At 45.7% G+C, this 26,051-nt stretch overlaps 1 protein-coding gene across 2 annotated transcripts; it reads right to left on the bottom strand.

Annotated features, from left to right (window-relative positions):
* Positions 1 to 116: 116 nt before the first annotated feature.
* Positions 117 to 15,575, bottom strand: TRIM63 (tripartite motif containing 63). Of its 2 annotated transcripts, XM_081921513.1 has the most exons (9): positions 15,258 to 15,575; positions 10,281 to 10,450; positions 8,655 to 8,823; positions 6,327 to 6,422; positions 5,816 to 6,049; positions 4,234 to 4,256; positions 3,250 to 3,374; positions 1,832 to 1,903; positions 117 to 798 (listed from the first exon to the last, which is right to left on the bottom strand). In XM_081921513.1, exons 1-9 carry the CDS (start codon positions 15,414 to 15,416, stop codon positions 788 to 790), a joined length of 1,059 nt encoding a protein of 352 aa, XP_081777639.1. In that variant the 5' UTR covers positions 15,417 to 15,575; the 3' UTR covers positions 117 to 787. The 2 variants fall into 2 exon arrangements, with proteins under 2 accessions (XP_081777639.1, XP_081777640.1); XM_081921514.1 differs by lacking the exon at positions 1,832 to 1,903.
* Positions 15,576 to 26,051: the final 10,476 nt, after the last annotated feature.

Consider the following 26,051-nt stretch of genomic DNA (forward strand, 5'->3'; position numbering starts at 1 on the left):
TAAATAACCAATTGAGATAAAACTGGAATTCATTTTATTTTAACTTAGTAACTTAGTGGCTGATCTGTGGTCATAATAATAGAGATTGATTGGCTGAAATAAATAACCAATTGAGATAAAATTGGAATTCATTTTATTTTAACTATATACAACAAAGAAGTAAAATCGGCAGACACCTTTTAAAGTTCAGCTACAGGCATTGAGGCAGATAATATTCTTTTATCAGATCCTTCTTCCTAGATCAAAAAAGTTGACTAAAACTATTGGTACGGTTGGTTAGCTAAGGTCTACTAACACTAAAACTTTCCCATTTTTCCTAACAGTCTAAGCAGTGCAAAGAAACTCTAACTAATTCCCAGAATTGGCATCCTTCGGTCTGCGGGAGGGTGCTCTGAATGCTCCCTCCCCCCGCAAAAAAAAAAAACTGAGGGGGAGAAAAAGCTTATCTTCTCTTCATTACAAAAAAAAATAATTCAAGTGCATGATAATTATGTACAAAAACACACACACCAACAACATATAAAATGTATGAAAGGTTCCTTTTTGCACCCGTGTATAAAAGTGTCCTTGTGCAAGTATTCTTTCTGGACTGCCAAGAATTCCACATCCCAAATGGCTCTTCTTCAGCTGAACTTCGTCCTGCTCCTTTTCCTCATTGCTTGTTGGGCATTCAATTTGGGCGTCCCACCCCACTACACCCCTCTTCCTCCCCCTCCCCAAGTCTTCCCAGTCCGTACAGGCAGAATTTCTCCTTCCCTTCTGGAATCCATTTTCCCCTCCTCCTTCGTTACTGAGGACCTGAAACAAACAAAGGTGGAAAAGACGTAAGTGAAACCAGTTTAGTACACAAGGAAAGGATGGGGAATGTGTGGACCCTCCAATTGTGACTGGACCCCAAAACCCATCAGCCCCAACTAAAGTGGCCAACAGCTGACGGCAATTGCCTTGTAACAGGGAAGACTGTTTCTCTATCCACATCGTACATTTAAACTCATTTATACCACTTAGTTTCCACAAAGAATTCATCTTTATCACCAAACTCTGAATATAATTGCACATTGTATTGATTAACATATTAGTGACCATGTGATAATTTTAGCTTATAAATTTTATTGTTTAATGTCTTAACTTGTATATTAAAGTACTTTTATAGCTCTGTTTAGAGTAGGTAATGTCTTGATAATATAAATGTTTTAAGTTTTTTGTATCAATCCAGTATATTTTCTATTAATTGTTGAATGATTCTCTGTACATTGCGGCAGCCTTTGGCTATGTGCAATAAAACTGAGAGGCTGGCTGACACAAAGAATTCTGGGAACTGTAGTTCACCCCAAGTTACACAGAACACTATTCCCCTCCCAGAGCAATTCCCAGAGTGCCCTGGGAAGAGGGGTTGGTCATCGGTCTCTCTTCCAAGGGAACTCTGGGAATTGCAGCTCTCAAAGAGTTCCCAGAACACTTTGGGGGAAGTCGTGGCTGTTTAAAGTGGTATGATACTTCTTTAAATGTATAGTTGGGGCTCTCTTTCCTCTAGCCTGTGTTCTTTGCTGAGAACAGCGTTCCAGTGACAGGGTGTCATTGCACTGTGAATCTCCTTGCCTCCATCAATGGCAGCTAAAGCTGTGAAGTTCTGGAAGGGCAAAACTCAAAAAGACATCCCATGGGTGCCATTTTCCCCCTCACGGTATTGAAATGAAAATAGCACTGCCATGATTCAAGGTGCCACGCAAACCCCAGTCCTCAGCAAGAACGTGGATGCTCTGAGCAGCCAAAGTTAAAATAGTTTCTCAACAGCCACATTTCTCTTTCACTTGCTCAGTTATGCACGTACCATCCACCTTCTCATCTTGTGGGTCTCCCTCATCTGTTTCTTCTTCCTCATTCAGCTCTTCATCTTCCTCATCTTAAAAGGGTTTGGAGGGGCAGGGCAGAGAGATACACAATGCAGGAGATTTAGAACCACCTTTTCTACCAAGGAACCATCTACTGACATTTGATGCCAGGAGTTCAGCTAGGAAGGATCTTGCAAACGCACCACATACATTTAGAGTACACCACCAGCCCAAAATAACCAGGGGAGTTGTAGTTCACCCCTCACAGAGCTGCAACGCCCTTAACAGACTACATTTCCCATGATTCTTTAAGGATGTGTGTGCTTTAAATGTATGGTGTGTGCACAGCCAACACTTAGCTCCCCTACTGTCTACTCTAATGAATGGCAGTGGCTGAGGCTACGGTCTTTCCACTTCCTGCTACCAGATCCCTTTTAAACAAGAGATGCCAAGAACCAAACTGGAGACCTTCTCGCATGGAAAAATCTGTGCTCTCCCCCCTGACCTGTGGTCCTTCGCAGAAAACACTGGGAGGAAAGCAGTTTGCTCACTACAACCATCCATTCAAAGGAACACAGAAGGATGAATTAGACCAGATCAGACTGTTGCTCTGCCCAGTTAGTATCGTCTACACTGACTGGCAGGGGCTTGCTAGGGTTTCAGGTTGAAGTCTCTTCCAGTCCTACCCAAAGATGCTGGGGACTGAACCTGGGACGCTCTGAATATTTTGCACATGCTCTACCGCTGAGCTGTGATCTCTTCTTCATAAGGAACAATGCATGGGATTCTCTGAAAACCTTTTGTGCCTAAAGGGGCAGTATTTGAAAATATTAGTTATTATTTCTAACTGTGCTAATAATCCTTTATCTTTGTTTTGCAAGTAGCTTACAGGTAGAGGCAGTTTCATTAGTCTGCTCAACCTCTCTAATAACAGAAAACAAGGTGATGCAGCTGTCCTTCGTAGGGAGCAATGGGCCTTAGCCACAGAGCAGGTGGGAGAGGCAATTGAGACACAAGAGGAACTTTCTCTGCCAAATTTTCCATTATGAATGTTTGCTCAGGAGAACACTTGACATATCTTCAATATTTACTGGGCATGCACCATATATCTGACAACTGCATGCAACCCCTTCAAGGAAACCCTGAAGGAAATTTGGTGTCAGTAGGTGGTGTTTGACAGCTGGCATGCAGTAGTACTTAGTAAAGCTTGAGAGATGACTTGTAACAATTTTTTGTATTGGTGACTGACTCATCTAGTTTCCATTTCTGTTGTATCTTTGGAATTCTGGGGGTAGGGACTTGGTCTTGGTTTTATTGATCTGTAAGTTACTTTGGAAGTTGTTGTTGTTAATATTAATTGGAGGGGAAAGATTCTTTAAATGACAAGAACACTGAAAAGGTGCCGTGTTTACCATACCTGCCTCAAAGTCAAGGCTTCTCAAGGCTTCTGCAATGTTTTCCAGGTCTATGGTAAAATAATCCATGTTTTCAAAACCTGGCTCAATCTTCTCCAATTGAGCACCCTTCGATGCCTCGATAATTCTACGGAGAAAACAGGATGGAAAGAGATGTTTTTTTCTTCCTGCTCTTAGTGCGTTTCCCAATGCTATCATATACATGTCTACTCAGAGTTAATCCCCACTTAATTCAATGGGACTTACCCCTAGGTAAGTAGGTAGAGGACTGCAACTGTGCAGTGTAATTCACTCACAAGTAAGTCCTACAGGTATGCTCAGTGGGGCTTATTCCCAGATGAGTTATCCCAGAACTTCATTAACCCATTGTGTTGTTTTAATTTTGGTTATAACTCATCCTGAAATGTATTTCAAATGATGGCTTTGGTTTGGTTCACCTATTGGGTTGATCCACACTTCCGATTGTTTTGTGCCTAAAAAGCAGGGGTCCAAGCAGTTTCCCACTTGACCCGCACTTTCTAGGCATGGGTTTGAACTTTCTTTTTCCCTTTACCCTGCTCCATTCCCAGGGAAAACCTGCTCTTTAGTGTAAAATTAGAGCAAACATCAATCCGGGGGAAACCCAAATTGCAGTTTGCTCCGATAGAGCACTAAAGAGAAGTTTTCTGGAGTGGGGTGTGTGGAAGAAGCGGAACAAGAGGAAGTGGGGATATGGAAGGTTCACCTTTAATGCAAACTGAACCAAGCATACTTTATGATCTTTATTCTGCCTCTCAATTTCTGCAAGCAGGAGTATTACAACTCAGCAAAGAAACAAAAAGCAGCACACCCCTTCGAAACTGGTCAGCTCTGAAAAGGAGCCTTGTTTTTAAGCTTTCAATCAGAGAGAGCTTCTCATTAGGATCCTGTATTCATTGAGAAGAAGAGCATACAGAAGAATTTGCACAGAGAAGCTGCAATTTAGAAAATTGTGTTCCAGGACTTACGTTTTAATGAGCTGCTTGGCAGACTGGAATGAGGAAGAAACAGGGAGGGGGAGGGAAAAAAAACAGAGAGTGATCATTAGTGGAGAAAGACATTTCACTTTAAAACTGTGCCCCCCTTAGTGGCAGTATCTTGAAAGTTTGACCTGCTTTGATCATCTGCCCTTCCTCCAGAGATCCAAGGCAACATACATGGTTTTCTCTTCCTATTTCATCCTCACAACAACCTTATGAGGTAGGTTAGGCTGAGTGATAGTGGCTGGCCCAAGGTCATCTAATGAGTTTTCTGGCTGAAGGGGGATTAGAACCTGTGTCTCTCCTTTAGTCTCGTAGTGGCCTACCTTCCAGGGTTGTTGTTGTCAGAGCTACTGAGATAGCATTTATATGGCATTTGACATATGCTAAGTGATTCTTTTCAAATATTTTGATCTAGAGGCCAGTTTGGAGGTTGGGTCTCCTAAAGCAGCAGGTGGAGAGTTGAAAAAGGATATGCAAAGTCTCCCTTGGACTTATTTTGGGTAAAGTCACCCTTTCCCTCAATTGTGATTGGTGCTAGCACTCAGCAGAATTTAATAGTAGATGGTGGGGTGGAGACATTTACGTGGCCTGGCAGGTGAGTCGCTGCTGCTTCCTGGAAGAAGGAGGGAGATGCAGCGAAGAGGGTGGCACAGAGTGGAGCAGGGCAGGGCAAGGCTACAAAGGAACGCTCAGGAGACTAAAATGTGCTCCCACTTGTTCCTTTGCTGAAGTAAGGGGGGCTCCCAACAACCCATCAGCTGATAGGTGGGAGGGGGTTGGCTTGCTCAAGGAGGGGAAAGCAGTTTCCATTTCATCTAAATGGTTTCTTGTTCCCAGCTGTGCTCTTTGAAGGCCCCCAGTGTTGCTCCTTTCCACCCTTGAGGAGACTTGCAAATGGCTCTGTGAGCTGTTCTGTGTGGCTCCTGCTGCACCTCCAGCAACAGGTAGCCATCTTGAGAACCCTGCACAAGGGATTTTGGCAGGTGGACAGGGCAACCTGCTTTGTGAGTCATCTGCCATCACAACGGTGTCATCTGACTGACAGCTGGGTTGCCCGGCCCATCTGTCAAAGTTGGCCGGCGGGGTTCCCCCACCCCTAATCGAGGCCAGGAGGATGGCTGTTGCTGGACATGGATGGAATGATATGTTGCCCCATGTGGAACCAGCCTTTTAAATTCTACTTCCAGTAGAAAAGCAGTGCCTTGGCAGAGCTAAAGGTTCCTGATGTGCAGGCAACCATCCTTCTCTACTGCCAGTGATGGACCCACAATGGTCATCAAAGAAAATCCTGCAGTTATGATTATGATTGTCAAGGCCTGCTGCACTGAGTTTCTTGCAGCTATGGAAGTGAGCAGGAGGGCAATCTGGTCTTGGTCTCCAGCCAGAAGACAAAGAGGAGTTGGCTGTCCACTCCACTTCCTTAGCACAGGGCTGGAGAACCTATAGCTGTCAAGATGTCGCTGGACTCACACCAGCAACCCCAATGGCTAGTTATGATGGGAGTTGTAGTCCAACCAACACCTGGTGGTCCACAGGCTCCCCATCATTGCCCATAAGTTTGCCTCACCATGAGAAAAGCAGCTCCTGCCTCTTCCTCCATGGACTGGATGGCGCTCTCCACCAGCTTGCTCGACTGCTCCAGCTGGTCTTTGTACTGCTGGATGAGGTTCTGCATGAAGCCAACTTTCTCTTCTTGCGCCTTGGAGATGCGCTCCAGCAGCCAACTCCGCCTCTCCTCTACAGTGGCAATGAGGGCTTCAAACTTCTCACACAAGTCCTGCTTGACCTGCCGGCCATTCTCCTGCCGGGGATTGAGAGGAAACAAGTGGATGAGGGTGAGGAACATGGTGGGTTTGCAGCAACTGCTTTGTCTAAATGGAGTAGTAGACTTCTCCCCTGATTTAGCTACCCAGATTTGGGAAAAGAGGGAAGCCAGTGAACCTCAGAGACAGGCAGACATCTTTCTTTCTCCTCCCCCACCCCTCGCCCTCTCAACACCTGCACCAGCCATCTCAGAGTTGTGTTTCCCTTCCGCCACTCAGATTTCCAAGGGCTCAGTCATTTGTTGCATTCCTCACCTCGGTGGCTTTGCACGACTCTTCCAGCTGGTTGATGATCGTCTGTATTCTGTCATTGCCTGCCACCAACATAGAGATGCAGTTGGTCAGCTCCGTCTGTGTGTGAGAGAAGGCAACAAAAATAGATTGGAATCCTGCATGCCCCTTCTCCTTCGAGAGAAAGGGCATGCCATGCTGTTTCTCTGGATATCAGTGAAAGAAGGGATGGCTATGGGAATAAATGCAAGATCCTAATAGAGGAGATAAAGAGGAACCCTCTAATTTGGGTTCGGACAGGCCTGTGGGGAGGGTCTTGTAATACAAACAGCTCCAGCCTAGATTGGCTTGTTTCCCTTTATAATAATAATATTTCTTCTCTATCCCCTTTCCCTTTCATGTCATGTCTCGTTAGACTGCAAACTGGTGGCAGGGACTTGGGGAGGGGGTTGTACAGTGCAGAAAATGTTTATCATTATCTTTATTAACTCAGCAAGGTGCCATTTGCCCCAGCACACCACAGCCCAAGACCCCCTGTCTCTGAAAGAATGAGGCAGGACTTCTTAAGGAAACAGAGGGTGTTGCTAAGAAAACCTCAGCTCAGTGGTTGCTTGTGCAAATCCCTCTCCTCATGCTCCCTGCAAATTCAATACCTTGTAGACCTGATGGCTTCTGAAGGCACTTTCACACGATCCTTTCAACCCCTGGGAGACAATGTGCTTTTCACCAAGCAGAAGCCAGCACAGACAGTCTTTTGTCACCTGGCCACTAGGCAACCCACCCCCGCCTCTTCCAAGGATCCAAAAGGCTGTCTGAACTGTGGCTCTCACATGGAGAATGTGCCGTGCACAACTTGGCCTGGGTGGGTTGGGCCGTGGGGCAATTGTTTTGTCCCTGTCATGACTCAAACAGTGCGACTGACATTGGTTTGCTGCGCCAAAGCTCAACCTAGCTTTGTGGTGAGAAGGATGAGTTGCACTGTGAGCGGTGAATGGTGACGAAGCCAATAGGTGAGCCACTTATCCCTGCATGGCAGGTTTATTTATTTTATAGTTGCAGCTTCCACACATGGGTTCTACTCTCAATTTTGGGGAATGAACCTGGGGCCTTCTGCATGCCAAAGAGATGCTGTGCTTGAAGTGGGGAAGGAACCCAGTGATTGATTTGTTTGACTCCTGTGAGAGAAATCATGCAGTCTCCATGGCACCCATCCAAGAAGCCCAGGGAAAGACCTTCAGCCTCCAGCCCTGCTCACAGCTGCTCCCTTGGGACTGAACGCCTTTCCAAGGGGTCCACCACCGCCTTGCGGCTCTCAAGTGACTCTAAATATAATCCGCTGGTGGCTGCTTGGGGACTGCAGTCATCTGTGTATATCCATACCAGCTGTGTTAGCAGTCAAAGGCTATTCCTGAAAGGCACAGCGCAGCACATCCTGATGTCTCCAATCACCTCTCAACCCAAATGGGAGATGCTCCCTCCTGCTCTATCTGCATGCCAAGCAATGAGATGTGAACCCCTCTAAGGTCAAGGGACTGAACCCTTTTGTCCTTGTGCAATGCACCAAGGTTTCCTAATGGGTCCCCTTTTTGCTTTAATGTGGTAGTGTCCAATACGGGCGCCATCCAGGTAGAGCTTGGGGCAGAAATCCAGGACCCCACTTGGAAGGCTGAGCAGGTGGGTACCAAAACATAGCAGGTCTGGCTTGCCACACGTGAAATAATGTCCATTCCCATCTTAAAAGTCCACTCCTCATCAATAAGACAATTAACTCTGGAATCAAAAATGATCTAACCCAGTGTTTCCCAACCTTGTGCCTCCAGATGTTTTTGGACTACAATTCCCATCATCCCTTGCCACTGGTCTTGCTAGTCAGGGATGATGGGTGTTGTAGTTCAAAAACAGCTGGAGGCACAAGGTTGGGAAACACTGATCTAACCACCCCCTGAGATTCCTCTGAAGCTTATCAAGGATTCCTCAATGAGAAGATCAATAATGGTGAACAACAACTTCCTTGAAAGACAGCTTATGCCCTACCACCAACAAGCCAGCCATGCGTGGGAGGTTTCAGTAGGGTTATATATTTATTTACATTGTGAAAAAAGCAGGGTCCCTTTTTTTGGCAATTGGATAGAGGTGTAAAAGATAGAGGTAGCCTAGGGAGAGTCCCAAAGGAGAAGACTGGAGGGCCATGTTTGGTCCCTAGGTCTGAGGTTCAATGACTTGAGAGTTTCCAGTGCAAGGGTTTTGGAGTCCCCCTGCAGGTCAGCCAATGGAGGGAAGCGTTTTCTGAGGCAGAAAGTTGAAAAAAAGTTTGAAAAGGAGTGTGAAGCCATTGAAAGCAACAATTGGTACCTTTTGGCCCTGAAAGACGCTTTGAAGGGGCGCCACTTCGCAGTCTTTGTGAGCCCCAAAGACTTTGCACATGGAGCAGGTGGGCACCTCACAAGTTAAGCAATAGATGTTGATCTTCTCATCTTCGTGTTCTTTGCACATTGGGTGGTTTCCTTTCTTCAGGGGTCGGCTGGAGAAAACACAAAAGAAGCCAGTTGGACAGATGAGACTCTTAGTCCTGGACGTAATGGACTTTTGTTTAAAGATAAGCACACATATTCCCTCCTCTTTTCTCATCTTAACGGCATCTCTTTATTTATGGGAATAAGGCCAGAGTTCACATGTGAGTTTGGTTAATTGGGAACAGTGGCTCAGGTGTGTTTCTCCTTCATCAGCAATCAACCGCTACAACAGAGATGCACAAATCTGTCAATTTCTGTCTTTCTCTGCTTCTCATTTACCTATTCCAATTCCACATCAACTAGCAATTTTCCCTTTTAAAAAATCCACACAAATTTTGTGTGTGCACATTTCTTCTAAGCTATACATCTTTGTACACATCTTGCCTAATATATGCATTTTGCAAGCTTCCCCCTTCCCCATATAATGTAGTTTTGTACATCATTTTCACTCATCTATTCATTTTTGGCATGCTTTGAATGGGGAACTGCATCACAAAATTTGGAGAAGTGCAGATTTCAAAGGATAGTTGTGTGTTCAGTTCACACTGGTTTGCTCATCTGCAAAATTGATGAGCATCCCCTCAATTCCTTCTTCCAAGTCACTTATAAAGAGGTTGAACAAGAACGGACCCAGGACAGAACCCTGTGGCACCCCACCTGTCACTTTTTTCCAGGGTGACGAGGAACCGTCAGTGAGCACTCTCTGGGTTTGTCAATCAGCTACAACTCTACTTAACTGCTACCTCATCCAGTCCACATTTACCAGCTTCTCTACAAGAATATAATGGGGTGTGTGTGTGGATTTGACATGAAGGTAATGGAGACTAGACCCTGGCCATCTCTTTGTACAGTAGGAATTGGACTGACTCCCACCTCCTCTCTAATATTAACCTCCACACTGAGGTTATGTTTAGACCTTGCTTCTGTGCGTGCCAAAGTGTCCAAGAAGCTAGCTCTGGCTCTGCAGAGCTGTTGATTTTATTTTGGGAAGCCAATGCTATTTCTTCACTCTGGGCAGGACTTAATGACACCCCGCTCCCCCACAAAGCATCATCAGCGCCTCCCCTACTATATTCAGATACCTCTCTAATCCACCCAAATTCCACTTCCTCTAATGGAAATGGATCGGTGCATGTGTGCTGGGTTCCTAAAGTCCTCCCAGTGTTCCTGGACTAGTCTGCTTTTTTCTGCCCACTTTCTAACAAATGGATCCTTCCCAAATATGAGTGACAGCCGTGCTTCTCCCTCAAAGCATAGGAAGCTGCCTTTATCCCATCTCTCTCAGTATTGTCTACTGGGTGGTAATAGCTTTCCAGGGTTTTGGACGAGGAGTCTCCTGGGCTTACCTGAAGATGCTGAGGATCAAAAGTGGAATCTTCTGCATGCAAAGCAGATGCTCTCCCTCTGAGCTATGACTTCCCCCTTGAGCTATGGCAAACAAGAGGAAGGCAGCTGTGATACAAACCTGGTATATTCCTGCTTGTAGATATCAATGATGTTCTCCACCAGTAGATTCCTTTGTAGGCCATAGACTCCGTGGCGGTCCAGGATGACTTCGTGGCGGCAGGAGGGGCAGCGGAACCGTCCCCCTGATATGGTAGTCCCCCGGGCCGTTTGCCAGTATGGGTTAGCAGCCTGCAAGTGCCATCAACAATGTAAGGGTAAAGTTCAGTAATCTTAAAATTATTTTTTGTGTGTGCAAAGGACCCCACAAAACAACCAATCCTACCATCGTTTGGCCTGGAAAAGATGACCTGAGGGCTCAGCTATTCAAGTATCATCACAGTTATCTGGTGACGCTTGTAAGAATGATTCATAGTTGTCCTTATGGGATGGGAAAACCCCATCATGCTTTGCACTTGTATCAGAGCATGACATTGGAAAACTGGCCAAGCTCAACAAACCGAGTGGATGATCCAACCAGAAGACCCTTTTTATAACTGTTGCAACAACAACCTTTCTATTGGAGCTGGAGATCAGTGGCCACAGCTAGGTTTTCAATTACATAGTTGCATGTTATCTATTTCACATGTCTTTTTAGATCTAGAGTGGAGAACCTATGTCTTCCTGATGCTGAGATTTCCCCACCTGTGTTGTAGCTGAATAACACCTGGAGGTCTACTGTTTCACCATTCTTGCTTTAACTAGTAATGCAGGAGACGTTTGATTCGGCTCACATTTAAAGCTGAATTCATCACAATTTGCACTTTCTGAAAATGTGTGAGAACCAAAACTCAGCCATCCTTCAAAACTCACACCTCCAAATTTTCTGATGCAGTTCAACAACCAATGTAACAAAAATGCACATATAAGGGGGAAATGTGCATAAAAATGAATGTATTGGTGAAGAAAACATACAAAAATGCATTATACTAGGAGAAATTGCTTGCAAAAAAATGAGCACATGAGTCAAAGCTGCAAAAAATGTGTATATAAGGAGAGATCTACACCAGGCATAGGCAAACTCCAGTCCTCCAGATGTTTGGGACTACAATTCCCACCATCCCTAGCTAACAGGACTAGTGGTCAGGGATGATGGGAATTGTAGTCCCAAACATCTGGAAGGCTGGAGTTTGCCTATGCCTGATCTACACTAAAATGCTGAAGACTTTTAATGAGGATTAAAATAACAATAACTGCAAATTGCTGCAGAAATGTGAATTGATTTTAAGTCTACGCTCCATGAATTTGTATGAACCAGAGATGGACAACACATGGTACCCTCCAGATGTTGCTGCACTACAACTCCCATCATCCCTGGCCATTGGCCATGCTAGCTGGGGCTGATGGGAGCTTGAGTGCAACAATAACTGGAGTTCCCCAGTTCCTTATCCCTGATCTAATTCCTTTTTAAAAGCCCATCTAAGCCAGAGTGTGGGGTGTAGAGTACTTTCTTTTGGTCCATCCTGTGCCTGCTGCAAATCACATCCATTAGAGAATGACTGTGAGAGAATCTGCTCCAGCCCTTGATTAATTTCCATCCTATTGATGAGCAGATCTGAATGGGTTGGACAACCCTTCATAGGAACAGGCCACTTGCTCCAATCCTCTTTAGCAGAGCACTGATCCAGCTTTTGAACAACATGTTGATTTCAGTGTTAGAGATGGTTCAATCAAAGTGGGGGATTATAAGGGAAAGAAGGGTTTTGTTATTTAAGAGGAGCTGAAACAGTGTTGGAATTTATTTATTTATTTACAATAGCTTCTTGTGACTGTACCATGAAATGCCAGCAGTACAAAATGGATGCCGGTGGGAAGGAGGATTCTGTAAGTCTACCCATGGCTGTTCATCCTCCTTCAGATTTTGGAGCTGGTATGTCACTGAATATCATTTACTGCCGCGCAAGAGCAGGAAAGGGTCACTGCTGTCTTGCCCTGTTCATGAGCTTCCTGGAGGCATCTGGTTGGCTATTGTGGGGGCAGAATGCAGGGCTAGGGTAGGCCTTCAGAGTATCTAGCAGGGCTGTTCTAAGGGTCTTATGATCATAAAGGAAGAACCCTGTGACAGCCAGAGATGGGGGAGAAATTCAGTTCAGTTCCCATTAAAAAGAGAATCTATCAAATTTGCACGTTCCAAAGCAACATGGGACCTGAAACTCCAGCATCCTCTGAAATCTGCACTTATCTGACTGTTGCGATGCACAAAAACACATTAGGTAAAACTGTGGACCAGCTTTCCCTAAAACTCTGCTTCTAGAAGCTCATGAGGTATCTTCACACCATCTACAAGTGACACATTCATACATGTATTTGTCACATGACCCAGTGGCCATATGGGTTTTCCTGGATGGAAATTATGTCTGTGCAGGAAGCCATTTTGAGAGAAGCAGCCCTTGGTGATAATAAAGGAACAACAGGTCTGGTTTGGGTTTCAACAAGCACTTCAGTCCCTGCCTTCCCCTCTGCAACTGGCTGTCAAACTGTAAGACCTTTGGAAGACTTTAATCCCCCTGTCCCAGCAAACAGAATCCAATTTCTCCTCTGCCCCTGGGTTTTCCTTCCTGCCTCTCCTTGTTATGTTGCCTTGGAGGTTTGGCAACAACGATCAACACACTTTGGAAAGGCGGTGTCAGAAGTAAAACAGGCCCAGCACTCTTATCAACTGGCTCCTGGCCACAGCTTCTCTTGGATCTCTTGGGAAGTGGTCTTGGTGCATTCACACAAACTGAAATTGGAAAGGGGTTGTATTTGAATTTTCAAGGGGATGAGACCCCTGGCAAAAGTAATGAAGGATATTTCACAGTTATTATATTTAACTCATGTTGCAACTAAAGTACATTGATACAGTATATCCTTTTCGTTTCCTTCTTGCTTTTTTTGCACAGCGCTGCTAATGAGTTTGCTCAATGCTGGCTCATCTTGTCGTTCCAGTTATTCAGTCAATAAATCAATTCATTCATTAATGTGATTGGGCAGAGGGTGATTTCTTTCAGAACATAACATTCTGTTCAGGGATGAAATAAGAACACGGAACTGTGCTTGGAAGTAGCCAGAGATGAGCCCAACTTGGATCATTCTATGAAACATCAAATGATATTGTGACACCTTAAAGACTAACCGTTTCATTATGGCATAAACTTTTGTGGATTGGAAGTGCACTTCCTTTAGTTCATAAAAGTGAATCCCATAATAAAGTTTTAAGTCTAAGGCAGGTGTATTAGCCAAGGTGGTGCTCTCCAAATGTTGTTGGACTACAGCTCCCATCTTTCCTGACCATGTTGGCTGGGGCTGATGGGAGTTGTAGTCCATAACACCTGGTGGGCACCACCTTGGCTACTTCACAAAGACTAAAGCAGCTATTTCCCTGCTGGAAATTCCAGGCCATGTAGCACCAAGGTTGAGTTGAGATTATTTATGTATTTTCAACTAGAAAATGGCAGCGTTTCATTTGACAACCTGATTGGTAGCCTTGGGTCCTTCTGGGGAAAGGGCTTGGTTTTCTCGAGCCAAGGGAAATCTTTTCCACACTCATATTAAAGGGGCACCTTGGCCTTTCAGTATGTGTAGGTAGATAACACTATGATGGAGACCATTCTTCGTTGTATAAGTAGATAAATAAGAAAGTACATATTGGATGAACCAGACTACTATGTGACACTTAGGACTGTAAAACCTTTATAATAATTTATTCCTTATACCCCATCTGGCCTAGCCTCCCCAGCCACTCTGGGCAGCTTCTAACAAACAGGGTATTAAAATTTTAAATGGTTTTAGAGGAGCATAGAATTGTAGAGTTGGAAGGGACCATGAGGGTCATCTAGTCCAACGCCCTGCAAGGCAGGAATCTTTTGCCCAACATGGGGCTCGAACCCACAACCTTGAGATTAAGTTTCATGCTCTACCAACTGAGCTATCCCTCAGGCTCATGCATTTACCATTTTAGATTATAATGAATGGTAATAAGTGACAGGCAGTTGTAACAGAATAGAAAATTCTGTTGCTATTGACATATAGGTCTATAATTTAAGATACAAAGTCCCACCCAAAGATGACAGGGTGACGTAGGCTCTTCACAGCTTTATCTAGTGGAAGACAAAAGCCCAACACATGAGCTCCTGCTCTCTAGAAGAGGCTCCGTGTGAACAGTATACCAGCACAGCCAGATGTTCCGATGTGGGCGGGACCAGAGGCAAAAGTGGGTGGAGCAACACAGGTGAATTTTTGCTGTTGGCTCATTTTAATGCACACTCTCTCACACACACCCTCCAGGAAAGCAAGAAACAATATCATAGTTCAAGGGCACATTCCAACCAGGCAGAAGCGCCCAAGGGGCTGCAAAGCGGGGCCAGTGAGGGGCGTGGCCTGGGGACAGGGGGTGTGGCTGTAGAATGGTGGGACCTGGGAGAGGTCCAAGGGCCAGAGGAAGAGGCCCAGAAGGTTGCATTTGGCCCCTGGGACTGAGGCTCCTTTTCCCTGTTCTGTACACTTAGGTTTTGCACATGAATAACATGTGAGGAGGGCTGTCAAAGACTGCTGTCTTAGGCAAGCATTATTGGAAGGAAGTCTTGTTGAAATCAGTGGGACTTGCTTCTGAATAAGAATGGATAGGAGCATGTGGGCTGTACATTTGAAGCACATTTACAGTTCATTGCTTCCCCAAAGAATCCTTGGAACTGTAGTTTGTTAAGGGTGCTGGGAATTGTAGCTTAGTGAAGCTATTAGTTTGTACCCACGTGGGAGGGGGGACCTCAGGTTCTGGTAACTGCCCCCCTCCCAGCAGAATCCGCAAGCCTGAGATATGTACACCACACTGGGGATATTGTTCGAGGATGAACCCAGATCTTCTGCCCTTTCCCCCTTCTTCTTCTTTTGCACAGAGGTGATCTATACATTTAAGTGGCATAACTCCCCGCTGCTCCCACCTCACCTAAAACACACCCACAACTCCCTCCCCACCCCCATCGTCCCAGCACACACCAATAATGCTTGGACGCCTACTGACCTGGAAGACGTCGTTGGCGCATTTCCTGCAGAGGTTATGCTGGCAAGGTAAGATCACCACCGGCTTGGAGAACATCTCCAGGCAGATGGGGCAAATCAACTGTTTCTCCAGATTCTCCATGGGGTTAGAGTCCCGGATGATGCTCGACTGGTAATCCATTGCCCCCTTCGGTGCTTCCAAATTATATCCTTTCTTTTTTTAAGCGACTGGAGAGAGGCTCCGTGCGGAAGGTCTCACCGTCTGCTTCTGGGTTCTAGAACTGTGTGCGCTGACCCTTCAAGCAAACCTTTGGGCTTCTGCACTTTGTCTGAGACAGCTCCTCTGCTCTATTTATATCATCTGAGTCACATGTGCATTGGCTGGCAGGATCAGTTGGGAAGAGGGTCGTGTTTCCTAAAGGCTGACATGCTGTCACATGGGGAGGGGTGACCCCTCCAGAGAGAGGTCTGTAAACAAGGCTGAGGACAATTTGTTCGAAGGCTGGGAAGTCAACTTCCAGGGATGTATATTATTTTTCTCCTCTGCTGCAGCCGGCAGTGTCTTTTGGGACAAAGAAATTGGAGACATCGTTGTGTAAACACAGTCACACTTTCCAGGGAGTTAAACAGGCAACATGAGCCCACCTGTCACCCCTGACTTCCAGAAAACCGAGGGTTAAACTCAAAGCACTCAACAAAATTGTTTGCTATTTCCAGCACCGGCTGCCTTCCACAGACTCTTAACATCTCCTCCTCTTATTACTGTTGGCTCTGGAATCTCTCAGCCCCATTGCCCATGTCTCAAGCTGCAGCCCTCTCTTCTCTGATCTATCCACTGAGAGTACAAAGTCTGCAGGACTTGTGTGAACCACCAAACTGAATACAGACCACCAGGTTTTATGGTGGGACCTTGGGGTCGTAGCTGATAGCTCAATGAAGATGTTGGCCTGGTGTGCAGCAGCTGTGAAAAAGGCAAATCCCATACTAGAGATCATGAGGGAAGGGATACAGTGTACAGTTCTGGTCACCTTGCCTCAAAAAGGATAGTTTAGGTTCAGAAGAAAGGTTTGGAAAAGGACAACCTAAATGATTAAGGGGATAGAGCGAGGATGGTGAAGAATGGTTGCAGCGTTTGGGGCTTTTTAGTTTAGAGAAAAGGCAATTAAAAGGTGACATGACAGAAGCTTACAAAAATTATGCATGTCATGGAGAAAGTGGATAGAGGAACGTTTTTCACCCGCTCTCATAATGCTAGAACTCATAGGTATCAAATGAAGTCGGATGTTGGAAGGTTCATGACAGATAAAAGAAAGTAGTTCTTCATGCAGTACGTAGTTGAATTATGCCACTCGCTCCTGCAAGAGGCAGTGGGGGACACCAACCTAGATGGCGGGAGATCAAAAAGAAGACCCCAATGACACTAACCAGCCTTGCATCCACCCGTTAATACCTTTGGACATTAGAGGTTCACAGATTTATGGAGAGAAACTCAAGGCCCTGAGAAAGAGGCGTGGTTGTTTATTGGTCCCAGTAGCCTCTGCATCCTGAAAATGTTTCACGTCTAGCAAAGACTAATCCAGTTTAGTCTGCTTGACACCTACATTTTATAGCAAAACTCTTGTCAGCTGGAAATTGGGAACAAAACACAGGAAGCTACCATTAGTCCAGGTGAAAGAATAGGTCTGGACATTTTGTGTTTGTGTTTTTTGGTCGTAAAAGTTGGGTTGCAAAATGACTGCTTTTTACTTTGAAGGCTGTTTTGCATAGGAGGGTCAAAAGTGCAAAAAAAAAAGAGTTTTAAATATTAAAGGGATGCTGTTCTGCTGAACTTCCTTTCTGCCCTTCAGCCTAGGATCTTGGCAACTAAGGGGGAATTGAAATCCTTTTGATTGGCTAAAAAGTTGGGAGAGGAAGTGAAAATATTGTTTAATGGAAAACAGGGAAGTTGTATGCAATTTTACATATTTCTGCAAAGAAATATCCCCTAGCATAATTCATTTGGGTAAATTATTTTCACTAATATGTGCATTGATACGCACACTTTACACTAGCAAATGTGTTTTTCAACACATTACTTGACTTGCCTGGACAACTGAAATGCAAAATTTGGAGACTCCTGAATTTCAAAGGATGACTTTGTTTCCATTTTCCATATTATTTCAGAAAGTGCAAATTACGTAAATTCATTTTAAATGCAAATTGAATTGGATATTGCCCCCATCCTTAGTCCAGGACCAGCCTTGCAAAGAGCCTCTGAAAAACCAGGTATGTCTGTTGCTCAACTTAAAGAACAATTTCCTGACATATATTTATTGACGTTGGTCAATGATTCCCAGGAAGATCTCACATCTGTGAAAGTGGGCTGGGGGGACTTGTGTGCATGTTTTGAAGAGGGTCAAGTGATTTCCCTGAAAAATAAATGGAAGATTTCACTGGCCCCCACAAGATGCCACAAAGATCTGGAATGAAACGACCCTGTTTACTCTTCCATGCAAACAGAACAAGCCACACCTCTAAGCCTTCTGTGGGGGGAGCCCATTTCTCTGATAGGGCAGAAACTGAATACACAGAGAGGAGGTCCATGACTGAGGAGGGGCGGTGGTGAATTTTGTAATGAAATTATCTCTAGGTCAGTGTCGTCAGTGGGAGTCCAGGAGCAAGGAGCAGACTAACTGTTGACTGCTGAAAAATCTACTTTCCCAGTCCATGACAGTGTTGGGCAAGGTAAGAGGCACAGGGAAGTGGACTCTTATCTTTGTACCAGCCTCCATTCCAGCTGTGCAAAATCCAGATGCTCCCATGCCCCATCCCTCAGTCAAGATAGGCAAGAAGCATAATCACAGTTCAAAGAAACTGCATTGATCAGCAGGTTAGACAAGATGACCTCCAAGATACCTTCCAGTTCTGTAATTCTAATTCTTAAGAGCTCAACACAATATTAATAAGGCATCATCCAATACAAAATCAGGGATAAAATAGGACAGTGTTTTATCTGGGACAGGGACAACAGCCTCCCCCCAAAAAACCTTTCCCATCAATTCTATATATATGAGAGACCACATGAAAACAAAGACCACCACAGCCAACCACAAATGAACAGCCACACCTTAGGCCAACCCCAACCTCTCTCACCACCAAAGGAACACAAGTGAACAGCAGAGAACCTGCACAAGCAACACTGACACAAAACCCCACATATATTAAGTAAAATAGAAACATCACCACCCGACACCACCCCCACCCATCTTTCCACCTCCACATTCCCCTCTTTCCCCCTTTTCTTCCTAATGTCTCAACAAATGAAACTGATTTGTAAAAATGTTACATGGGGGGGGGGGATACAAAAGAGAGACATTGCAAACACTTTTGTAAATCAAGAAAATCTTTAATATATGAGAGACCCACTTGCAATATAAATGAGAGCAACCAAAGAACAGAAGAAATGGATTGTGCTGCATTGGCATCCGATTCTCTGCACCTCTCCCTGCTGGAATTAGGGGACGTTTGAGTTTGCTGCAGCTGCCAGTGCGAGTCATAGTAATAAGGTTTGGGCTATTTGAGCTCCGTACCCTCTCCCACCTGAGTCTGCCCAACTCCACCCCCTGGCCTCCATTGGCTCCGCCTCCCCCTTTGACCTTACCCAGGTTTCAAAATCTAAAGCTAGCCAGTCTTAGAAAATCTCCCAACGGCTGCATGATGATAGACGCCAGCAAGGCAGAACATTGCACTATCTGCCCAATGACTGGGGTGGCCCTATGTACGCAGTGCAGTGCTTGCATCTCAAGAGGACTGCAGACACTGATCACCTCTGAGCGCCTGCAGCTCTATTTTTGGCCAGCCTCCTCTCTAACCTCTTAAAGAACTTCTGCCCGCGTTCCCATCTCTCTCTGTGCTGATGGGTTTTGCAGGGAGCCAAGTAACAGCTGGGACAAAATTAGCAGCTTTACGCTGAACTTGCTGCCCAATGCCGGGAGCCGTTACGAGGTAGAGTTTCTTTTATTAACATTTCTGCCCCGAGACAGCTAGTCAAGCCCAGGAGCTGTGGGTCTAGGAACAAAAGAAAACTCTCCCCACCTCCATGTTATCTTTCGTAGTGGATTGCAGCAACATGAATTTCAAAACTTGGGGAACTTGCCAAACACAAATTAGACGCCTCCGTTTGCTCTTCCTAACACTGCTGCCATAATTTAAAGCATTGCACCACTGCCACTATCTGAAGTGGGCTAGTTATATGTACTTTTGCACCCAAGCAGTGCAAATTACAACACTTCTTTTAAGGACACTGGACAATCTGAGGCATGGCAGGAGCTGCAGACTCTCCAAGTACAGTGGTACCTCGGGTTAAGAACTTAATTCGTTCTGGAGGTCCATTCTTAGCCTGAAACCATTCTTAACCTGAAGTACCACTTTGGCTAATGGGGTCTCCCGCTGCCGCCGTGCCACCGGCACACAATTTCTGTTCTTCTCCTGAGGTAAAGTTCTTAACCCGAGGGACTATTTCTGAGTTAGCGGAGTCTGTAATCTGAAGCATCTGTAACCTGAAGCATCTATAACCAAGGGAGCCGACGTACAGCTTCCAGGTCATGTGGCCAGCATGACTAAGCCGCTTCTGCCGAACCAGAGCAGCGCACGGAAAAGCCATTGTTATATTGTTGTGTGCATGAGAGGGATGTGTTTTGCACACAGAATGTCCTAGGTTCGGTTCCTGGCATCTTCAGCCGTGTTGTTGTTGTTGTTAAAAAAAACCCAGCAGGTAGTGGGTGATGTAAAAGAATTCTGTTTCAGATCTTGGAGAGCCCTGGCCATTCAGATTAGACAACCACATGAGACTAGACCAGATGTGTAGTCAGGGACCAGGGATGGTGGGAGTCGCAGCTGAGCAACCTCTGGAGTGCGAAAGGTGCCCCACACTTCGACCAGGCAGACAAATAGAGTATAAGGCCTGGAAAAGGCATGTTCCTAGAATGATTAGCTTCATTCCACTGGTCCTGGAAGACAGAAATAAATTAAACCAGCTTTCTCCAACCTGGCGAGGATCTCCAATTTTTTTGGCCTACAACTCCTATCAGCTCAAAGCAACATGTCCATGGCCAATAGGAGCCATTGATCATGCTGAAACTAGGGGTTGATGGGAATTGTGGTCTGAATTACCTGGTGGGCACTTGGTTGGGGAAAGTCGATTCTGGCAGTTGCATAAGGGCTGCTTTGTGAACCCTCGACCACTGGAAATTCAGGGATTGCTCACTGCCATGTGAAGAGAAAATGATGACCATATTCTGAAGCACTGTCACTACTATTGGGGGTTTCCCAGATGTGCCAATGCTGTTTTCCTGAGGCTCAGCACTCCAGCATCCTTGGGTGAATGATTAATCTGGTAAAAATTGTCACCTTCGCCTGGGTTTAAAATCAGCTGAGGTGAATATTTCACCTGCGATGAAATATTGCGGTGTGGAGTGCTCCCCTTCATAGTGCCAGCCAGCCACTCTCTCTCCCAGGATACTCCATTCCATCCCTGCCCCCCGCCCCCCATTTTCAGTTCCCCTCAAATATTCAGTCAGTGTCATTAAGCGTGCTCAGTACTCTTTGGACTGCTTTTTTTTGGGTCATTCAAAGGTTTTTTTAAAAGATATTTTGCACTTCTGCAAGCCTTGGGATCCCCCAAGCCAGTTGCTACCTCCCCTTGTGCACAGTTGGTGATGTTTTGGCTATGTTCATGGGAATGAATCTGCAATTTGTATGCTATCTAGCCAGTGTGAGGAACCTCTGGGCCTGCAGATGTTACTGAACTACAGCTCCCATAATCCCTAGCCATTGGTCATGTTTGCTGGGGCTGATGGGAGTTGTAGTTCAACAACCTCTGTTGGGCCAAAGGTTCCTCATTCCTGCTGCATAGTATGAAAGGCATGAAAATAGAAAGTGTCCCATTGTTCCATCAGTTTATGAAATACATATGCTCCCAGCTTGGTAGGCATTCTGCTGCTCTTAGAGAAAGGGCTAATTTGGGTGGTTTCATAGATTTCATAGAATTATAGTGTTGGAAGGGTACCACAAGGGTCATCTAATCCAACCCCCGCAATGCAGGAATCTTTTGTCCAAAGCAGGACTTGAACCCAGGACCCCGAGATTCAGAGTCTCTTATTCTTCCAACTGAGCTACCAGGAGTTGGGCTGGAGCATCGTCCTGAATACTGAAGAAGAGATATGAGCTTAGTTCAAGCAAAAACAACCACCAAAATGCTGGCTTTTATCCAACAAAGTTTTACCCATTGAAGTTAATGGGTCCAATGTTGTCATGTTCATTCATTTCAATGGCTCTAACTCTGGACAGGATAAGCTTTGGGTGCAACCCAGGAGCTCATATGACCAGGGTTTCACATTCCATTGCATCTGGGGACCCAAACGATAAACAGGTTATTATTCCAGATCTACACGGAGACCTGTAAATATTGGCAGCCCAAAGGGTGCGGAGGGGAGGCAACAGCACAATTTTAGCACAGTGACTCAGAGGGTTGTGATTCCAGAGAGCCTCGTGTTAATCGGGTTGGCACTCTCCGGGGACGCATTCCAACCTCATGTAAAAAAGCAACTTGGGTGCAAGACCAAGGGGACAGCTGGTCCTGCGAAGCCTTCACCCTGCCCCCTCCCGAGTCTAACAGCCCTCACCAATCTGGTGCCCTTCCAGGTGTTTTGGGCTACAATTTGCCATCAGGCCCACCAGTCCAAAACATCTGGAGGTGCTAGCAGAGGCTGGTCTAGCAAACCCCTTTCAACCCTTTGGGAGAGCTGTGCTGCTGGAATGGCCTAGCCTACCTCACAGAGTTGCTGTGAATGCAAAATGGAGAGCATGAAAGAGAACCATGTGCACTACATGTGAGGAAAGGCGGGAGAGAAATGTAGTAAATAAACAAACTTCAGGAGGTTTTGCTTGACTGATGGCTTTTCAAATGCTCTTCTGTTGCCGTCTTCTACAGTTGTACTCTATACTGTATCTTTACTAATGCTGCATTGTTTGAAAATCTTTGTAGAACCACTTTAGGAGGCTGCATACCTGAAAAGTGGTGGTAAATGCATAAAATAAAAATAAACAATGGGTTGAATCAAGATCAAGGCTATTCTCCTATACCCACTTACATTCCAGTCAGCCAAAAGCATTAAAGGAGGGTAGGAAGTAGGGCTGGTGAGGGACGAGGCCTGGGGAGAGGGGGTGTGGCTGAGGAGGGGGTGTGGCCTTTGGAGAGTCCTGAGGGCCAGACAGAGAGGCCTAGAGGGCCATGTTTGGTCCGCAAGTCTGAAGTTCCTCACCCCTATATTGTAGGCTTGCAGATAAAGCATTATTAACATGGTAATAACTGAGGGATGGATCTACACGGGGGGGGGGGGGGGCGACGACACTATAAATAAGTAAGAAAACCGCAAATAATTTTTCTTGCTTTCCAGCGCCATCTGGCGTTGTATGTTTATAACGCATTCAGAACACTTTTTTGATGATGATGATGATGATGATGATGATGATTTATTATTTCTACCCCACCCATCTGGCTGGGTTTCCCCAGCCACTCTGGGTGGCTTCCAACAGGAGGTTAAAAATAAATTAAAATATCAGTCATTAAAAACTTCCCTAAACAGCGCTGCCTTCAGATGTCCTCTGAATGTCATATAGTTGTTTATTTCTTTGACATCTGATGGGAGGGCATTCCAAAGGGCGGGCGCCACTACCGAGAAGGCCCTCTGCCTGGTTCCCTGTAACTTTGCTTCTAGCAGTGAGGGAACTGCTAGAAGGCACTCGGCACTGGACCTCAGTGTCCGGGCATAACGATGGGGGTGGAGATGCTCCTTCAGGTATACAGGACCAAGGCCGTTTAGGGCTTTAAAGGTCAGCACCAACACTTTGAATTGTGCTTGGAAACGTACTGGGAGCCAATGTAGGTCTTTCAAGACCAGTGTTATTGTGGTCTCGGCGGCTGCTCCCAGTCACCAGTCTAGCTGCCACATTCTGGATTAGTTGTAGTTTCCGGGTCATTTTCAAAGGTAGCCCCACGTAGAGTGCATTGCAGTAGTCCAAGCGGAGGATAACTAAAGCATGCACCACTCTGGCGAGACAGTTCGCGGGCAGGTAGGGTCTCAAGCCTGTGTACCAGATGGAGCTGGTAGACAGCTGTCCTGGACACAGAACTGACCTGTGCCTCCATGGACTAATGTAGCTGAGTCCTCAGTAGTAGCGTTAGCTTACAATAAGATATATCTAACTGGCAGCATTATGGGACGCGGGTGGCGCTGTGGGTAAAACCTCAGTGCCTAGGACTTGCCGATCGTATGGTTGGCGGTTCGAATCCCCGCGGCGGGGTGAGCTCCCGTCTTTCGGTCCCAGCTCCTGCCCACCTAGCAGTTCGAAAGCACCCCTAAGTGCAAGTAGATAAATAGGTACCGCTTTATAGCGGGAAGGTAAACGGCGTTTTTGTGTGCTGCGCTGGTGCTGGCTCGCCAGAACAGCTTCATCACGCTGGCCACGTGACCCGGAAGTGTCATAGAATCATAGAATCATAGAGTTGGAAGAGACCACAAGGGCCATCGAGTCCAACCCCCTGCCAAGCAGGAAACACCATCAGAGCACTCCTGACATATGGTTGTCAAGCCTCTGCTTAAAGACCTCCAAAGAAGGAGACTCCACCACACTCCTTGGCAGCAAATTCCACTGTCAAACAGCTCTTACTGTCAGGAAGTTCTTCCTAATGTTTAGGTGGAATCTTCTTTCTTGTAGTTTGGATCCATTGCTCCGTGTCCGCTTCTCTGGAGCAGCAGAAAACAACCTTTCTCCCTCTTCTATGTGACATCCTTTTATATATTTGAACATGGCTATCATATCACCCCTTAACCTCCTCTTCTCCAGGCTAAACATGTCCAGCTCCCTTAGCCGTTCCTCATAAGGCATCGTTTTCAGGCCTTTGACCATTTTGGTTGCCCTCCTCTGGACACGTTCCAGTTTGCCAGTGTCCTTCTTGAACTGTGGTGCCCAGAACTGGACGCAGTACTCCAGGTGAGGTCTGACCAGAGCAGAATACAGTGGCACTATTACTTCCCTTGATCTAGATGCTATACTCCTCTTGATGCAGCCCAGAATTGCATTGGCTTTTTTAGCTGCCGCGTCACACTGTTGGCTCATGTCAAGTTTGTAGTCAACCAAGAGTCCTAGATCCTTTTCACATGTACTGCTCTCAAGCCAGGTGTCACCCATCTTGTATTTGTGCCTCTCATTTTTTTTGCCCAAGTGCAGTACTTTACATTTCTCCCTGTTAAAATTCATCTTGTTTGTTTTGGCCCAGTTCTCTAATCTGTCAAGGTCGTTTTGAAGTGTGATCCTGTCCTCTGGGGTGTTAGCCACCCCTCCCAGTTTGGTGTCATCTGCAAATTTGATCAGGATGCCCTTGAGCCCATCATCCAAGTCGTTGATAAAGATGTTGAATAAGACCGGGCCCAAGACAGAACCCTGTGGCACCCCACTAGTCACTCTTCTCCAGGATGAGCACCCTTTGGGTTCGGTCAGTCAGCCAGTTACAAATCCACTGAGTGGTAGCATAGTCAAGACCGCATTTTACCAGCTTCTTTACAAGAATATCATGGGGCACCTTGTCAAATGCCTTGCTGAAATCAAGGTAGGCTACATCCACTGCGTTCCCTTCATCTACCAGGCTTGTAATTCTGTCAAAAAACGAGATCAGGTTCGTCTGACATGACTTATTTTTAAGAAATCCATGCTGACTATTGGTGATCACAGCATTCCTTTCTAGGTGCTCACAGACTGTTTGCTTAATGAACTGCTCCAGAATCCTCCCTGGTACTGATGTCAGACTGACTGGGCGGTAATTATTTGGGTCCTCTCTTTTCCCCTTTTTGAAAATAGGGACAACATTTGCCCTCCTCCAGTCTGCCGGGACTTCGCCTGTTCTCCAGGAATTCTCAAAGATGACTGCCAGTGGTTCTGAGATCACATCTGCCAGTTCTTTTAATACTCTTGGATGCAGTTCATCTGGCCCTGGAGACTTGAATACATCTAGACTAGCCAAGTATTCTTGTACTATCTCCTTAGTTATTCTGGGCTGTGTTTCCTCTGCTGAATCATTTGCTCCAAATTCTTCAGGTCGGGCATTGTTTTCTTTATCGGAGAAGACTGAGGCAAAGAAGGCATTGAGGAGTCCAGCCCTTTCTGTGTCCCCTGTTTGCATTTCACCATCTTCTCCTCTGAGTGACCCCACTGTTTCTTTGTTCTTCCTTTTGCTACGAACATACCCATAAAAGCCTTTTTTGTTGCTTTTAACCTCTCTAGCAAGCCTGAGTTCATTCTGTGCTTTAGCTTTTCTGACTTTGTGTCTACACGTGCTGGCTATTTGTTTGAATTCCTCTTTGGTGGTTTCCCCCCTTTTCCATTTTTTGTACACATCCTTTTTTAATCTTAACTCAGTTTAAAGTTCTTTAGATAGCCACCCTGGCTTCTTTAGGCACCTTCCATGTTTCCGTCTCATTGGTATTGCCTGAAGTTGTGCTTTTACTATCTCTCTCTTAACAAACTCCCAGCCATCATTAACTCCCTTCCCTTTTAGTATTACTGTCCATGGGATCTCACCCAGCACTTCCCTAAGTTTTATGAAGTCGGCTTTCTTAAAGTCAAGAAATTGAGTCCTAGTATGCTTGGCTGCTCCTTTCCGCTGTATAGTAAACTTCAGAAGAGCATGATCACTCGCGCCTAATGATCCTTCCACTTCTACCCCACTAACCAGGTCATCAACATTGGTTAGGACCAGATCTAAAATGGCTGTTCCTCT

Source organism: Podarcis melisellensis (genome assembly GCF_964234715.1).
Source record: "Podarcis melisellensis genome assembly, chromosome: 8".
In the NCBI taxonomy this organism is placed as follows: Eukaryota; Metazoa; Chordata; class Lepidosauria; order Squamata; family Lacertidae; genus Podarcis; species Podarcis melisellensis.

What these genes read in the sequence shown, in the direction of transcription:
- TRIM63 (XM_081921513.1), bottom strand. Translation starts at nt 15,416, where the DNA reads ATGGATTACCAGTCGAGCATCATCCGGGACTCTAACCCCATGGAGAAT. An exon ending in GCGTCTTTCAGGGCCAAAAG is followed by an intron (nt 6,423 to 8,654) that starts GTACCAATTGTT and finishes TCTCACACACAG; the next exon opens with ACGGAGCTGACCAACTGCAT. An exon ending in CAGGAGCTGCTTTTCTCATG is followed by an intron (nt 4,257 to 5,815) that starts GTGAGGCAAACT and finishes TCCTCATTCCAG; the next exon opens with TCTGCCAAGCAGCTCATTAA.